This window comes from Siniperca chuatsi, linkage group LG16, assembly GCF_020085105.1.
Source record: "Siniperca chuatsi isolate FFG_IHB_CAS linkage group LG16, ASM2008510v1, whole genome shotgun sequence".
Lineage (NCBI taxonomy): Eukaryota > Metazoa > Chordata > Actinopteri > Centrarchiformes > Sinipercidae > Siniperca > Siniperca chuatsi.
The window spans coordinates 17,930,826-17,943,485 of record NC_058057.1 but is presented as its reverse complement, the minus strand read 5'-3'; the positions used below and the strand labels follow the sequence as shown (position 1 = coordinate 17,943,485).

The 12,660-nt window shown below is 41.0% G+C and overlaps 1 protein-coding gene across 2 annotated transcripts in view; it reads right to left on the bottom strand.

Moving 5' to 3' along the window:
• LOC122863414 (protein eva-1 homolog A) overlaps nucleotides 1-12,660 on the bottom strand; it is a 78,357-nt gene that overhangs the window by 35,328 nt on the left and 30,369 nt on the right. Inside the window, exon 5 of one of the 2 annotated variants that reach the window (XM_044169911.1) lies at nucleotides 6,498-6,641. The exons of the other annotated variant lie outside the window; for it this stretch is intronic. Coding sequence (XP_044025846.1) covers nucleotides 6,498-6,641 — 144 coding nt within the window. The remainder of the gene's footprint in view (nucleotides 1-6,497; nucleotides 6,642-12,660) is intronic. 2 annotated transcript variants of the gene reach the window in all.

The window sequence follows — 12,660 nt, the reverse complement described above, 5'->3', positions numbered from 1 at the left end:
GTCTATGAGTCAAGCATGTGGGAGTGGTGGGTGGGAAAGAGGAGAAAGCAAAAAGGGAAAAGAGCGATGGAAAGTCTTAAAAGGGAATTTAACATCTTTTGTTCAAGATACATTTTAATCTGATTAACTTCTTACAGACTTTCTGCCCAGGGCCAGTGCTCACATCGGCTGGGTATTAAACTAGATTTGTAATGTATGACCACACTACATATAGCTGAGTGTGTATGTGTTTGAAGGAGGTAAATCTATCAGAATTAGGGTGTGATTTAGCCAGTTTTTATTTGCTTCAATGTGTGTGCGCCAACATGTGTGCTTGGTGCTACATGTTGCTTGTGTGCAACAAAAACAGCCAGCAGACACCAGATGATGAAAGTGGATGAGACTTGGTGCGGGGCAGACATCAGCTGACTGAACATGCTGGCAAAGCACACTCCCACAACCCCTTGCATCAGCAAATCCCCATGGCAACAGTGTGTTCCCGCCAAAAATTCCCTCCATGTTACTCGTCCTGCTCCGGAGACCACACCCTGAGTGGCTTCAATAACTTTCAGCCTGTTATATTATCGAACTTCAGTAAAGCTTAGAGGAGACTTTATTTGGCCTAAAGCTAATTATTCATGGTGTGTGTGTGTGTGTGTGTGTGTGTGTGTGTGTGTGTGTGTGTGTGTGTGTGTGTGTGTGTGTGTGTGTGAGTGTGTGAGTGAGTGTGTTAGGATGGATGAAGAGACAACAAAGCTTAGCAGAGATGATGTTACCACTCAAACTCAATGCCTTTTATGGACATTGGCTGAACCAACCACAACAACTATTAATGCAACACACCGACACACACACACACACACACACACACACACACACACACACACACACAGGTCAGGTGAGGTCACGTGCTGTGTGTTTTCTCGCAGCAGTGTTCCTGAGAGTGCCAGCTGCGGCTGTTATTCCAGGGTTTCTGCAGAGTCAGGTTTGTGTTACGAGGCTGGGGAGCATTCAGAGGGGCCATTTCATTCCTTTCTGCTCGCTTTTCCACTCACTAAAATCAGACACACCACGGATCACATCTGGGTCAAAGACCGTCTTTTAAAACACCTTTTCTTGGGTCTTGGTTTGTTTTACCCTAATAAAATACCCAATGGGTGGGGTCGGTCATAGGCTGTATAATGATGCAATGAGAGCCAGAATCTTCTGACATTCCCACTAAAGTTTTTCTGTGATTGACACTCTACTTGCTACAATTGGATTTGGCCATTTTGTAGTAAACCACACCCAAACCACACCCAAAGAAAACAAATTATTTGTTTCTTTTCAACTAACAAGGTGTGGCTTCAACATATTACAATATAAAGCCTTAAACTTGCAAAATGACTAAAATGAGCCCATGAGAATAAAAATCCTTTAATATTCCATCAATAGGTAACTGGAATTTCTCAAAAATAGTCTCAAAAGTGACTAACTTTGGCCACAGTGAGCATTATTTCTAAGGTCGAAAGGTAATCTTGGGCTCAAATGAAAGCTTATTTTATAGGGCACAAATGACAAACTGAAGAGCAGATATTTATAAAGTTGAGGATAAATTGTTCAGTTACAAAACAATAACTAGCAACACCTTTGTCATCATGTTCAGATTAATCATATTTATTAATAAGTAAGCCCTTCTTACTTCCTGATGAACATCATACCTCTATGACTATTCATGACATTGTAGTAGCTTAATATTTGAATCTACATAATTTTTCCAGATACTATCCTGAAAAAGGGGTTCAGGGCCCACTTACAGTAAACTACCACAAATTTTGATGGTGGTCGTCACCAACTTGAGATGGATGAAGCTGGAGGCTTTCAGGAAATAACAGTAAAAAGCATTAAACAACTTGAGGAACGAACCACGCTCCAGGGCTAGTCTGTCCCAAAAAGAGACCCGAATAGAGACCTAACAGACTGTGGGTTAGATTAAAGATTAAGGACTCAAACTCTCGTACTGACAAGAAAGCCAAGCAGCTTGTGTGCAAACCTGCGTATGTGTCAGATTAGAGTGTTTATTTGCTTCACTCTACACAGGATAAATGCATGTGTTTTTGCCTGTCCTCCAGTGCAGCTATAGGATGAGCTATAAGGGAGAATGATGGGGCCCAGCAGCAGCTACTGCCTGCCTGAATGGACTGCAGTTCCACACAACTGGGCCAAAATAAACATCTTACCCACAGTCTCTCTCTGCTGAAATGACATGAATGTGTGCGGGGGAGCTGGAGGAGTGTGTGGCTTGCAGCGGCCACATGTGCACCTCAAGTATCTTTGTGCTGTATATTTGAGTGTATCTGTCTGTGCGTATGTCTGCATAACCAATTGGGACAATCCAAACCCTCAAGCTTCTGAATTACATCTTTATCCTCCTCTATTTTCCCCTGTTACATCTAAATCAGCCCCCCCTGGAGACACACGTAGGCAGCCAGAGCCTCCTCTACTCCGTTTGTGTCCATTAAAAACACCAGTGGTACAGTGAACACACCTCTGTCAGTCCCTGCAGTTTAGTCTCTACAGTGTAACCTTCACTAAAATAAATGAAACCAGTATCCTATCTGCTAAAGAAAAAGATGGAGGAAATACTTTATGATATCCAATTAAGTTAATTTGTGTTATTTTGGTAAATTTCAAGAAGTGCATGAATTTGTTCATTTCAATTAAAGGTGTATAAATATGATAATAGTTGTGATCATAACTCCTTTTTCTTTGATTCTGAGGGACAGGCACATAGTTATAATACCTAAAATGCTTGTTTTCTATAAAACTCCAACTGTACCAACACATTGTAAGAGATTCAACACGACCTTTTTGTTGAGTTTTGTGAAACAAAACAGGCCCAGAAATAGTAGTACAGTAGCTGTTTTCTCCCCGACTGACCTGTGAGTCCATTATTACAAACTTATTGTAGGTTGTTATAATCTTAAATTAGTTGAGTTTTCAAGGTTTACAAAGATACCAAACATGCCTGAACTTGGGTGACTGAATTTAGGGGAAATGTCCATAAAATCACCCAAGACATCGAGAATCTGTTTTTGTCATTTTTGTCCTGTTTGTCAACATCGTTTTCCGAGGTCAAGAACTTTGAAACTCAACATTTAAGCCACCATGGACGAAAAGTCCTTAAAGTGCTCAGAAAATATATAAATTTGAACATTTACGTTTTTATTTCAACTGAGCAAAATCCATCTGCCGATAAAAAAATTGACCTTGAGGTGAGATTGTTTTGTCAAAAGAATCTTCCCATTTGATACATAGTAATGGCTCAGACGGTAAGTGGAAAAAATGTTCAACAGCTAAGCTGCATAGCTTTGTTTTTGCATCTGGTCCAAAAGCAAGAGTAGTGGCAATAGTCCTATATTTGAAAACACATATAGGATATTAATAGACTCATTATACTTTCATTAGGATTTTTTTAGGGATCCCATTTCCATTTTGAGGTTTCAACCCCAGGGATGGAAATGCCTGAGCTGCCTATTCCACCGAGCCCCCCTTTTCCAAACCCAGGTTCCATGCTAACCAGCTAAGTGCCGCAATTAATCCATTTCCTCTTCAGAAATTAGACCTGTTCATTAGGCTTTCCATAATCTTTCATCCCCCTGAAAGTCTGCTGTGCATGGTTCGAAAGAGGCTGTGTGGCTTGTTCAGGGTGATCCATTACACCGCAGTGAACACTCTTGAGGGGAAGCCTTGGAGGGAAGTTTAGGATAGAGGCCTCCTCATCTTAATATAAAGTCTGAAGCTTTAATACCTCTCAGGGGAGGAAAAGAGCTGTGCTCTGGGTAGGGAGGCCTGTGTCTGGGACTGACACAGGAAGGAAGAGGGGAAGGAGAGAAAGATTCTTCTTAATGTGATCTGATCAGCATGGATGTCCATGAATCATATTTTGTTAAAGTAAGTTTAAAAGCTGTATAAATAGGACCCTTCCTACAGCTGTTATACCAACACTTGACCAAAAAGAACAGCTTACACTGTGCATACAATATCAACCAGAACTGGACTTTTTATAATCAAACATACCGACGGACTCATGTTGCAAAGAGGCAGAGTTTTCATTCCTGCAGCTTCAAAAGGCTTAGGTCAAACCCTGACAAAGTAACCAACACAACATTACAAGAAAGAAACTTCAAAGGGGTATTATTGGAACTTTGCTTTTGAAGAAAGGTGCCCCGAGCAGGCTCATTCATCAATCGCCACACCGAGGGTAAATGTTTCCAAGTTTAAGCTATGAATAATTTGCAAGACAGAACTCATTGCTGCAAACGTATTTTATACTTCATCTTGATAAAATACAGGGATGTCATATATTTAGAGCTGCACTCCGCGATCTGACGCCTGTCTTAAGTATTTTTTGACAAACAAACAAACCATAGGGACTTCCTCCAGGGACAGTGGATGTAAATGAAGCCTGACAGTGGCGGCCGTGTGGAGTGTGTGTGATCTGCTGGGAGACTGATGGCAGGTTCTGGGCCATTTGCTGCTGTGTTATTGCTAAGAAGCAAGTCCACCCCTGGGGCTGTGTGAGGAAGAAGCTGGAGCTCGGAGGGTTCATGGCTTTATAAATCACAGGCAAGCTGAGCCCGATAGAGAGTCCATATTGTCAATCAAACACATACTCATGCCTGCGTGTGTGTGTGCTGTCCACCCAAACACCAACCCATACTCAACACATGCTCATGCACACATATACACTCCTAAAAAGTCGTTTCCTGAATTGTTTTATTCTTGGCAGGCTGCAAAAGCCCCTAAAATAGTACTTAGGTCATCATGGGGCAGTAAAGTTTTTAAGTGGGTTAACACCTCCTTCAGGCAGCGTGGCCCATGATACACATTTAGTGGTACAGAAACTCACACACACACACAAACACATATACACACTCAAAGACAGAGAGTTCACTTCATGGATGTTAGAACTAAACAAAATCATACTTTTTGTAAAAATTCCTACTCTAAAATACCTCTTAAATACAAATAAGTACATACAATTCTCGCCAATCATGGGTATTTATTTATTTACTCATTCACTATCCATCAAAATGTTTAAAAATGTTGTGCTAACAATCACTTTGTGTAAGTAGATGCCACTTTTTTCAGTTGGAACAAAACATTGTACAGACAACCACACACACACAGATATGCACATAAATGCAACCAATCAAGTGGAGACAGTCATCCTCTGTCCCCTACTCCGACAAAAATGGGGTCAATCCTACACACACTCAACCACCAATGAAAGAGGATCCCCCGAAATTACCACTTTGCTGGAGCCTGGAGCAACCAGTGACTTCATGTCTACAGCAGCTAGACTGATTTACTCACATTTAAACCTTTCGACTCCCACCGCAGCCCAAGAAACCCATCTCTTACCCCCTCACAGCACGTTCCTCTATCCGTTGAACATTTACACCTTCCCACATCCCATACATACCCTACAAACACACACACATTTACTCAGCACCAGAGCTGTTAAGAGAGTACGTTGTTTTATCAGTGACAGATAAGGGAGGTCAGATTCAAGCCAAACGACTCCATAAACACAGCTGTACAGTCTGCATGATCTTGTCCGCACTGACCGATTGTTGCTGAGATAAAGGACGGATGGATTTCTTGGACAACAATCTGACAAACACACAGCATTTGGAGACAATGGACTGGGTGGGGGATCTTCAAAACCAGACAATAAACAAGCCATAAACTGTTATCAGAACTTCAGAATTATAATTCAGCCCATGTGCAAATTTAAAAATTGAAAAGATTAATTTACAGTCCTACGAGGCACATAATAGTGATTTTCAGGCCCAGTGGGCAGAGACACAGATCTCATAAACGCCAATCCTTAAAATCAGAACTCAAAAATCACATTGAAATGCCAGGCATAACAGTCGTCCTAGTCTGGATCTGGTTCTATGTGCCAGTTATTTTGGTGGGTATGAGAGACTCCAGGCCATGGTGCTGATTGATCAATTCCTGGTGCTGGAGGCGTCTGGATAGCGTGTGTGTGCGTTTGAGTGTGTCTCCAAACGTGTGGTTAATAAATTACAGCCATGACAGGTCAGGATTAGCCCAGGGGTGGGGAACAGATAAAAAGGAAGACCATCATTCTCCCTCATCCGCAGAGACGAATAAACAGAAGATACAATGCCAAGTTGTTTTTGGGAGTGTCATGTTTGCTTGCATAATGTGACTTGAATATGGAAAATAAGTTTAGAAGCTTTGAACTTTTTGTTTGACTCTCCTTGCTTCCACTAAAAGAAACTGCTTCAATAGTCAAAAAACTGCATTCTTTAAGAAACCATTTATAGTCTAAAAAGACATATAATTATTCTCTGAGTATAACAGAGCCCATTTTAGAGCTAGTAACTCTGAAACGCAGAGCTAAAACATCATGGACATCACTTAAGTCAAGCTGATCAGTGAGCGAACATCACCCCCTGGTGGTAAGAAAATTAAGCCCTCAGTAAAGGTGTGTTGGGACTCACCGCAGGTGTAGATGACACTGAGGTACTTCCTGGTGCCAGAGTAACACGGATCCCCAAAGTCTCTGGTGGAGGCTCGAACCAGACAGCTTTTCTTTCCCTGGCAGCGGGCGGTCAGAACCTGCAGAGCCACAGACGACTGGCAGTCTGACAGGCAGACAGAGAGGGGAAAAATACTGAATTATTATTTGACATCCAGACTGATGCAAAATAACGGTTTGCCTAATTATATGATTACATAATTTAAAAGAGAGGGATTACTGCTTTTATACCTTTTCTGGTGACACTGTATTTTATGGTCCATAGGAATATCACTGCCCAGAAAAGAGCCGTAACTGTAACTAATTTCTAAGGAGAGGAGACTGTGTAATTTGGTACTAATTAAAGGGGAAATGGATTAGAGCTGACACAATTAGTTGATTAATCAATTAACAAAAAAATAAATTGGCAAATAATTTGGATGATTTGAGTTATTTCTTAAACCAAAATCCCACAAAATACACTGGTTTCAGCTCCTCAAATGTGAATATTTGTCTTCTATAATAGTAAACTGTTCATCAGACTAAACAATATGGACATGTCAACTTAGACTGTGGGAAATTGCTGTATGATTGGAATGTTTTCAATTATTTGCTGTCATAAACCAAACTATTAATCCATCCATCCATCCATTTTCTACCGCTTGGTCCCGTTAGGGGTCGCGGGTGACTGGAGCCTATCCCAGTGACACCAAACTATTAATCAATCAGTAAATAAAATAATCTGCAAATTAATATTAATAATGAAAATAATTGTTAGTTGTAGCCTTAAAATGGAGACAGTGTTCACAGCATATACTTAATTCCAGTTAACTGGTAGCGTAACCTTCCTCAACCAAAGTAAGTGTCTTTTATGCAGGTCAGCTGAACATGCAAAAATGTAAATATTGTCTTTCTGAGTTGTAAATTACAGGCTAGAAATGTAAAAATATGTCATTAAACTGGTCAAGATTTTAGCAGTTCTTTGAAGGAAATCAACGACTGCTTATAAACTCTAGCCAACTATGTAACAACTATATCTTTTCCTAGTTCTGTCTTAAATCCACAAATAAATTAATTACTACATGAAATGTCTACAAACATTTTCTCAGTGGTCCCTATAATTGGTACCAAATTACATAGTTCTCCTTGGAAATGACTAAGAAATTACAGGACCCGTAAACTAAAGCGCTTTCCCCCGATTTTCATATCAGTATGAAACATTTATTTTACTTTATTAGTTCATTTGGCAAGAACAGTGCTCAAGATAGAGGCTTGGATTCTGTCACAAATCCTGTTTGTTTCTTACCATTTATAGTTCATTATTCACCCAGGCGGAGCAATAACCTGCTAATTTCAAGTTTATATAGCTGCTGTCCCCACCCATGGAAACTCTCTCATCCAATCACAATGCATTGCCAGAAACAGAGTCTATATAACTTTATATTCTTATTTAAGATATACTGAACGTTCATATTGCATATGTGTCCCTTACAACCTTGTTATAGGCTGTTTGATGGACAAGAAGCACTTCAGGCACAAAAGGACTACATAGGTCTCTGTCAGCTACAACAGAGATGAACACACACAGACACACACACAGAGCAAGGGGACATCTCACACACTCCTTCCATAAAGGCTTTCTCAACTCCCATGGTGGGGCCTCTGTCCACATCAGACCCACATACAGAAACCTTACTGGGGCCTCACATTGTTTAAAGGATACCTGATCCAACAGGTGTGTGTGTGTTTCATGTTCTTATATCCCGGTGGGGACTTTAACCTGAATGCACACTAACCCAAAAATTGACAAAAATTGAGGTCCCCATGGGTAGAGACTGCGTTTGTGTGTGTGTGTGTGTGTGTGTGAGTGTTTGAGTATGGAGACCAGACAGAGTAATGGATGTGACTCTCATACATCATCGCTAAGCACCCGGCAGCTCCTTCAGACCCTCTCTGCTGTAGCTCTCATCCTCTAGGGAGCGCGGACGGACAGTGAGGCTCTTCTCTTTCCTTTTTCTGCTCTCACTTCCTTCCTCTCTCATATTAAGAATGGGACTATACAGAAGATGTTATGCTGACCCGCTCTACTCGCAAACTTTAGAATGAACTTTTTAGAGCTCATAAAGCCAGGTTTACATACCCATATTTTATCTTTAATCTATTTTATATTATCGATTCATCTGCTGATTATTCTCTTGATTAATCGAAATAATCAGAAAAAGTTCCATCACAAGTTCCAAGGGCCCAATGTGATGTCCTCAAATGGCTTGTTTTGTCAAATCTACAGTGCCAAACCCATAGATACTCAGTTCACTGTCATATAAAACAAAGAAAAGCAGCAAATCTTAACATTTGAAAAGCTGGAACCTGCAATTTTGTAGCATTTTTGCTTGAAAAAAAGATTTTAATGATTAAGCAATTAACAAAATTGTTGTCAATTAATTTTCTGATTAATCGGTAATCATTTCAGCTCTGTTTTAAAGACAGCAGGACACAGACCATAAAGGGCATGAATGGCTGACATAGAGTATATGTCACTATTTAGACAACGAATAGTGTATTTATTGTTTGTTGTTTATGGTATGTGTTGCTAGGCAAAACAACCTTTTTGAAAAGGATGGAGGATTGCGGGATTAAAGACAAAACAGCTTTTTAACATTGCAAATTCTGTTAACAATGGAACTACGCTCAGTTAATGGTGTAACTCTAGTGGAATCAGTATTTCATGTTCCGCCTCATGAACTTCAGTGGCACCCCAAACTGACTGAGGAGCACTAATAAAGTCGGAAGAACCTCCTGCTGAGTCTTGTGGGAATGTGGATGGGCCGGGGTTCCACATGGATGCCTCCCTGGCCCCCACGGTCCATCTGACCCCTAAAAACAACACAAGGAGATGAGCCTTTGAAAGTGGACACCGGGCTCTCGCACTGTCTGCCCTGGTGGGCCCCAAAAAGAGAGAGCGAGAGAAAGATCAGAAAGGTAGAGGGAACGGGCTGGTTAAGGTTTGGCTCACACGTCAACAGGACACAACAAATTATGGCACAGGTCAAAGGGCAAATGTCCCAGTCAGGGCAATCCAGTGATCATGAACAGTGTCAACATTGGGAATTCATTGAATGGTCCACAACTGTGCAGTCCTTCCTTTTTGGATTACAGCAATCATAACCAAGGGCCACATTTATTTCCTGGTAATGATTGTGTTCGTAGTGAAACCAGATAAAAGACTGTGTGTAGAAAGCTTCTTAAGAATGTGAACCTGAATAGATGTCTGAACATTTCGACGCGGTTCGAGGGGGTAAGTGGGCTCGCCTCAGCTGGAGCCGACACACTGGAATTCCCAACCAGGACGTAGTGAGGTGGAAGCCTGTGGGAACCAGTGAGTGTAATTGGATAACTAGTCAGACACCTCAAAGGTTAGACAGTTCCCACTGTTGCTTAAAACACATGTGGATTCATTGATAGCGACTGAAATTCACAACCTGCTTCATCTGCAAATCTGCACAGTCGTTTCAGAAAACACTCTTTCAATGAATTCTTGTTTTGAAGAGTGATACTGCTGACACCATGACGCTTTTTGGGAGAACCAAATTCCCTGGCTCTGTTTAATGCCAAACTGCTTCGCTCAGGGAGGAGTTTCTCCCGATAACTGAATCTAGCCATTTTTTGAAACACCTCTTTTCTTGCTTGCTATGTGCAGTAGAAACATGTCTAAAACGTGCCTGCATCAGTTTCCACCATAAAGGAATACAATATAAACCACTGTAAAAATGTGTTTAACAGAAATGTGGTTGATATCAGTATCATCAGAATAAATTACTTTATGTTTATTCAAGTGTGATGAAATCGGTGTTCTTGCATGTGGTAGGGCCGTTTTACCAGAAAGAAGTAAATAAAATGACTTAAATGCCAAAGTGTATCTACGGAGTGACAGCAAGAAAAACAATATGACTGAGCAGCACGTGCTGAGCTGCATCCTGAGGACAGGACTGAAGTACCAGTATTGTACAACCCGAACCAAGTTACACTGAATGTAAGGGGTTATTATCCCCTCTCAGCTGATCAGCTGAGAAATATCGTAATAACTGACCATATTAGGGCTGCAACTACCAGTTTTCAACTATTTTTATTATTTTAATAGAATAATCATTTTGTCTATAAAATGTCAGAAAATGGTGAAAAATGCCTGTTATAATTTCCCACAGCCCATGAAGACGTCCAACAAAACCCAAAGCTATTCAGTTTACTGTCATATATGACAAAAAAACAGCAAATGTTTGGCATTTTTGCTTAACAAAATACTAAAATGATTAACTGATTATCAAAATAGTTTGCGCTTCATTTTTATAAAAGAGACAGATAGAAACTTCTAGTGACAAGAGGATGGAGACACACACATTTATTCTTTGTCCACTGGCTCTCTATGCTTACATGTGCACATACACATACACACACATACACACAACATTTCTATGCAGTTTACAAGAGCATTCCTCAGGGTCTGACCTCCTCTAGCTCTCATTAGCAGCTTTAACACAGACAGTCCTCTCGCTCACAAGGGAACAAGCATGAATAACCCCTGGTACCTCTAACCTTTACCCTCAACCACCTCCGAGCCTGTGCACCCACCCTCTAGCCTCCACACGCCCAACAAGGACAGGCCTATGGTTCAGAAGAGAAGGTCCACAGTCAAGAGAAGCAGTGACTGAGGGAAAGGGAGGAGTTTCCTGGACAAACACACACACACGTATTCTCACTCATGACTGATCACAGACTGAGGTCACATACAGAGAACTACAAACACGAAAACACAAAGGCATAACTTTTATTGAAGGTACTTCCTGCTAAAACAGAGCATTTCTAGGTTGAGACACCTACTGCTAACATCTTCTTCTCTGTCTCACATGCATTTGAAGTGTGTGTTGATATGCTGCCCTGTACCAGCATCATCTTTGTTGCTCAGCTCCTTTTGTCACATCAGTCATCCGTCATACACCTACACTTTCTGCTTGCTTGAAACCAGCATCAGCCTTGGATTGCGTCTTCACCATGAATCTACCAGTTTTCCAACATGATGCCATAATTTTACAAAGCAACAGCATAACAATAATATCATGTGTGTTATGATGGCTGCCGTTGAGTTTCACTTGTCACAGAGCCCTTATGAAGGATGAGTGTATTGTGGGTGCAGTATATGCTGGTGGACTGAATGACTGTCACCAAATGTATAGGACAGCACTTGTGTGTTTGCCCCTAACATAAAAACACACCCTGAGCACGTACAAATCCAGACACACAAACCCACCCACACACACACATGCAAAAACACAGGCGCATAAAGCACATCCACAGCAACCTTTCCCAGAAAATGTTCGCAGCAAAACTCCATGACAATCCTCCAGGTATTCCACCCACGCACACCTTTCCTGGAATTTCGAAGACAATGGGAGAACAAACTTGTCAAGAGTACTCATCTCCTCTTCTACTGTGACTCACCTGCAATACGTATCATTTGATAGGGAGGCTTAAGTCGTTGTTGTGGGATTAAAAGTCTTTGTATAATAGAAAAGTGACTTTCAGATGCCGTGATAGGGTGAAAGGACCTGCACACGCCAAGTGCTTTCCGCAAACGCCATTAATGAATTTGAAACCACTCTCCCACACACACATTTACTGTAAATGGTCTATTCACAGCAGGATTTCATTTTACTGTAGCACAGTGAATTCAAGTATTACAGAATAGTTAAAGTTATCTTCCAGTTAAAGTGTCCAGCAGAACACACACAATCACCCTTGCACAGATTAACGCATGCAGGTTATTTCTCGAGTCAGAGGCACTTGGTACCAACACAGTCAACCATACAAATTGTGTGTTATCATGAACTACATGTTACTTCATACATTCAAACACCACATCTGAATTCCAATCAGTAGTGACCCTTTGCACTAAACTTTGCATGGACCTGTTATCCTGGAAAACAGATGCAGGGTGATGTTCTTGGTAGCTGGACTACAAACGTTAGGGATGTTATTTTAGAGAAGTTTAGTAAAAACAGTCACCACCAAGAATTCAATTACTGAAATCTGCCAACCACTGCTACAGCTGGATTATAGTTACTCTTTCAGGACAGGTTTAAACACACAGAACT